Raw genomic sequence first — 4,962 nt, 5'->3', positions numbered from 1 at the left:
GTCCGATGAAAAAAACCAGAGATATAGCTCTAAAAATACCTTGTAGTCTGTGTCTTTAAAGATGTGGTTATCAACAGCGAGATCGTTTCCAAGCAACCAGCGAGTGTCTACAGTTCAATACTGCTTACAAACGCTGAGCAGTCTTGCTTTGAACTTCAAAAATATTTTATAGATTTTGTAGATCATTTTGTAGCTGTTGCAGATATTTATCTTTTTTTTTTTTAATTTTATTTTCCCGGAGTGCTAAAATAATTTCACAAACGTATCAGTCACCTTAATCCTGAAGTACTGACAAAGAGTTCACCTCTGATTTCGCGCATCATCGTATGTACAGCTGGAGATATAGCTTTTTTTGTTTTTCTTTTTTTTTCCCACCCCTTTTGACTTCTTGAGGATGAGCTGTTTTTGATGTGTGTGGCTTACTGGGGAGGGTGTGCTCTACCTGTGGCCTCTGTGGTTCACAGTCCTACCTTACTCACAGTTTTTCCAAAACAAATTTAAAATCTATTGTTAAAGTCCAGCCTCTTCCTTCAGTCACAAACATAGTTAAGTTCAAGTCAAACGTTTTTTATTACGGTTATATACTCTATTTGGGTGGATTTATCCTGAAAATGAATATTAGATTGAAATAATGGATGCTCTTCTCCTGATTTGAATTCATTGTTTTGTACATAACAACGCCGAAACCACTGTCTGGCCTGATATTCTGCATGTTATGTCCACAGATGTGATGCCAAATATAAAAAGGTAAAGGCCAAGTTCATTGTGAGAACCAGCGGTTTGAAAGTCAAGAGTGAAAGTTAAAAAAGAAAGGTTCATTTTCTGCTTCTGAGTTGTCAACACAGCCACCCAACTGATACACAATGCATCGTACACCTTTGATACGAAACATAGTGGGAAAAAAAATTCATGCCAACGCTGGTGGTTCGTGGCAAGCTGTGACATCTGAAAAATTAAAGACTCCAAACTCAGCATTTTAAAAATGGAATTCAGGAGTGATGCAGAGACCAGTGATGCACTGACCACTTCCTTTCACAAAGTGACCAAAAATAGTTGTTAGTGGACTATTTATACATGCGAAAGGTGATACATACACTTTCCATTGTTTTTGGAATGACTAAACATCTGGGGCACGCTGGTGCTCTTTTGCTGTGTCAGTGTTTCCAAAGGCTCTGAATGGCAGCTAGACAGCTGACGCTAACTTGAAAGGTACCAACAAGTGGATTAAATGGTACCATATTGTGCCCTAGGAAGCTACAATGATAGCATCAATCCTGACCTCTGGCTTAGATACTAAAGGATGCAGTTGGCCTGATGTGGTTACGACTTTGCTAATGCATGGCAGCCAAAAATGCAATTTCGTGTTGAAAATGCGGTGAGGAAGCGTAGAGACAGAAACCTCAGGGTCCTCTGAGACACATCCTCACTTCCCCCCCCATCGTGTCTAAGCGCTCTCTCTCTCTCTCTCTCTTGAAGAAAACCTCATGAACTTGGGGGCATGCTATACAGACTACCTATGGTTCTCTTTCCACTCTCATTCTCTCCTTCCATCTCTCAGAGAAGTTACTGCTGGCTAAATCCACTCAGGCCTTTTTCACAAAGAGGAGGAAGGTCTCTCATCCAACTCTAGACCTGTCTCTGTAAACAGCTGAGATAATAAGCAATAGCCTTGCAACTAGTTCGTGAAGTCTCTTCAAAGTCAGTCGTGCGCTGAAGGATGCCATAGCTCTGTACTGGAAAGTCTGTATTGGAATGTTACAACACAGAGGATGTAAGAGCAGATTACTGAAGGCACATTGCTTAACAGGCCACAATAAACTGTTAATACAAGAGAAATTCTCACTGAAGCCAACAGAGTTTAGGGTCGAGGCTTAAAAGAGGAAAAAGACTTTCTTTGCTATTTGAGGAGCTGAAATTTCAAGTTCCGCTGTGTGGGGGTTTTTTTGTGTTTTTTTTTTTTTTTTACCTTTCCTACAACCGGTGGGGTTAGATAAAATGTGCTCTTTGTCATTATATATTGCAAACAAAAACAGTATTAGCTCTGTTGTGGACCAGGGAATCGTTAGAACTGTAACAACAGCGTCTTATCTCTATGTTAACACTTTAGTTTTACCACCCCCAAGTTCAGTGTCATGTTTTTCACTTATGACACAACCAGCTAACATTAACGCAACTTCGGACAATGAAGGTGCTCTCCACCAAAAAAGAAAATGTGTCACAAATTTTTAAATTCAAATTTAAAAATAATTTAAAAAAAAAACTGCCTGCAGCTTGCAGAAAGAGAGAGGTATAATTCATTTAGCATCAGGCTCAGTGAAAGATATGCTGAGGTATGTGTTTTACCATGATGCTGATGGTAAAGATGCTCCTGTACTCTCCAGCAGTTAAGCCTGGATATGCCCAAATGTAATATTCCACACAATCCCTGTCAGCGTCCTCCCATCGCTGTCTGCTAGTCAAATACAGACACATTCAGTCAGTGCAGCAACTTTGACAAGCTCCCACTTCCTTATACTCCCACCCGAGACTGAGCGAAACGAGAAGTGCTCTCTCAGTCACACACACACATTCACACACGCACGCACGCACGCACATTCGGTGACCTCGGTGATGATTTTTGTCAATATAAATATATTTTTCTGTCATAAAAAAGAATCTTCAGATAGAAAGTGTTCTCATTGTCCTGTTTACACTTTTTGACTTTTACTGATGGATGTGGACTTCAACGTGTAACGATACTGAACAAACTTAGCAAAGAAGGTGCAAAGTAGTCTTCCTTATAGAGAACTGGTAACCATGGGGTTAATTCTGTTTTGATATGACCTGAGATACAAAAATACCATATTTGTCATCGCGAGAGATATGAAATGACATCGACAGACTGATAGCATGACGGAAGGTGATGGTGGGTGACAGTAAAATCGCAACAAATTGACTTCTCCAGGATGTTTCGCGCATTTGCCACAACAGAACGTTCATTCTTTCAAACATCTTCATCCGCGAGAGAAGAGTGATGTTTTAAATACTGCTGGAGAGAACAAACTGACAGAAGTGGAAGGAAACAGCAAGTCAACATCCTGACACTGGCCTCAATGACAGTTTACACCCACAAAACCCCACCCAGGTAGCTGTTTGCGTTTCAGTCGTTAAAAGCTAAGCTGAAGAAGGCATCACCCTTAACTGTCAAAGAAAAAAAAAGAAACGAAAACGCTTTTTCCTGCACAAGGAGTTCCACGCCCTATACGACTAGGCTTACCTTGTGTGCATTTTAAATCACATCCATAAGACCAACTGAACTAAGTGGGGTTTTTTTTTCTCCTTCTGTTCTCTTTGTTCTTGAGCTATCTGATCAATCACATTCTTTTCTCTGTGAGTAAATGTGGGAGAACACCTGAACTTTTCTTAAAATTGACAAAAGATTCACATCCATGACACTAAGACTATGCAAACACCTAAAACACCTCTTACATATGTATATATACATTATTTCTTCCCCTTTTCACCCTCATACCTGTAAATATGAACATGAATCATGAATTATTAATAAATGTTCCACGTCACGTTATATTAATGAGGTCAACACTTTGGCCTTAGGAAGTATGATCTAAGCATGTGAGGGCCAGAATCATGTTCTTCATTTTAACCTTAAAGAGACATAGCGGTAGTCATTATCACAACACCCGCATGACATGTTCAGCTGGAAGAAGAAGAAGAAGAAGAAAGAAAGAAAATGAACACCATGATTCATATGTTCACAATGCACCAAGTTTATTCACTGCATCATTTTCATTTCAATTTTTTCTACATAAAAATTCAGAGGGTGTTTCTATGACACTGCATGTACATATTCCATATTAATTCTCAAGTTATGAATATGAATAAACATAAGAGTCAAAACTTGTTTGTACAGTTAAAATAGTTGTGTGGAGTCAACCACTACAGTGGATGTGAAAAGATTTTGCACTAAGAGAAAACTGAGGGTGTGAAAAATGACCAGGTTCACACAGACTTTCAAAGTTTCACCCTGTAATATTCCAATATTCAGTCTTCATGGATGCCAAAGAGATACAGATAATGTTTGCTTTATGCTAGGTTCTTAATCCCCGACCCCAGCAAATCACTTTCAGTTAAAATAAAAATGACGAATCTCAATAATATGAAAAATTACAAAATAGCACCATTCCAAAGCACCGTAAGAAAAGAAATCACAACTTGGTTAAAAGCCATCTCCATTTAAAAAAAATAAAGGCTACTGCCACAGTACGCCTTGTGTACGAGAGTGTACGATATTCGATCGATGGTTTTTGAATCCTGAAGGCATAATATTTCATTTCTGTGCTTGAAAAGCTAATATGAGCTCTGTCTATGTTCTGTCAGGCTAACAGAACATGTGCTTAACACCAGCAGGGTTTTGTGTTTGTTTTTGCTTTCTGAAAACCATGGCGCATTGGGAATCCCGACGCGCAGTGTCCTTTACGTAGCGCGCTCCTGTCTGTCGCCGCGCAGAGTGACGATAATGAAGTACCGCGTGAGTGACCGAGAGCTAAGGGAGACCTTCACATTGCTCTTGCTAATGCAGTGCACTTTTTTTTATATATCAAACTGGCCAAAGTACTGTAACCTACCGACATCGATAAATGTCACGTGAGCAAGTTTGAGTTTGACTAACAAGCCACTGGTAGATCGACACTGGTTTTACCAGCACTAATGGCAAGAAATTGGCACTTTGACGGTAGTTAAAGGAAACAACAACAAACAAACAAACGACAACAAAAAAAAAAGACGACAGTTAAAGGCATTAGGTTATAATAAGAAAAGAAGGAGACATTTTGTTCCTATTCACCCTCTACACATAGCTAATAAAAATAATAGATTTATTGAAATCCTTCTTAAAAAATAGAAATGCAACTGAATTAGACTATAGGTGGTTTCGTCTCGGTTCAGACAAAACAACTGATCTGC

At 39.2% G+C, this 4,962-nt stretch overlaps 1 protein-coding gene across 1 annotated transcript in view; it reads right to left on the bottom strand.

Annotated features, from left to right (window-relative positions):
* myo1f (myosin IF) overlaps positions 1–2,422 on the bottom strand; it is a 14,977-nt gene extending 12,555 nt beyond the window's left edge. Inside the window, exon 1 of the mRNA XM_030784320.1 lies at positions 2,344–2,422. Within this exon, the coding sequence (XP_030640180.1) occupies positions 2,344–2,346 (3 nt within the window). The 5' untranslated portion in view covers positions 2,347–2,422. The remainder of the gene's footprint in view (positions 1–2,343) is intronic.
* Between the last annotated feature and the right edge of the window lie 2,540 nt (positions 2,423–4,962).

Source organism: Chanos chanos, chromosome 9 (genome assembly GCF_902362185.1).
Source record: "Chanos chanos chromosome 9, fChaCha1.1, whole genome shotgun sequence".
Taxonomy (NCBI): domain Eukaryota; kingdom Metazoa; phylum Chordata; class Actinopteri; order Gonorynchiformes; family Chanidae; genus Chanos; species Chanos chanos.
The sequence above is the reverse complement of the archived record's forward strand: the minus strand, read 5'-3'. Positions and strand labels throughout refer to the sequence as shown.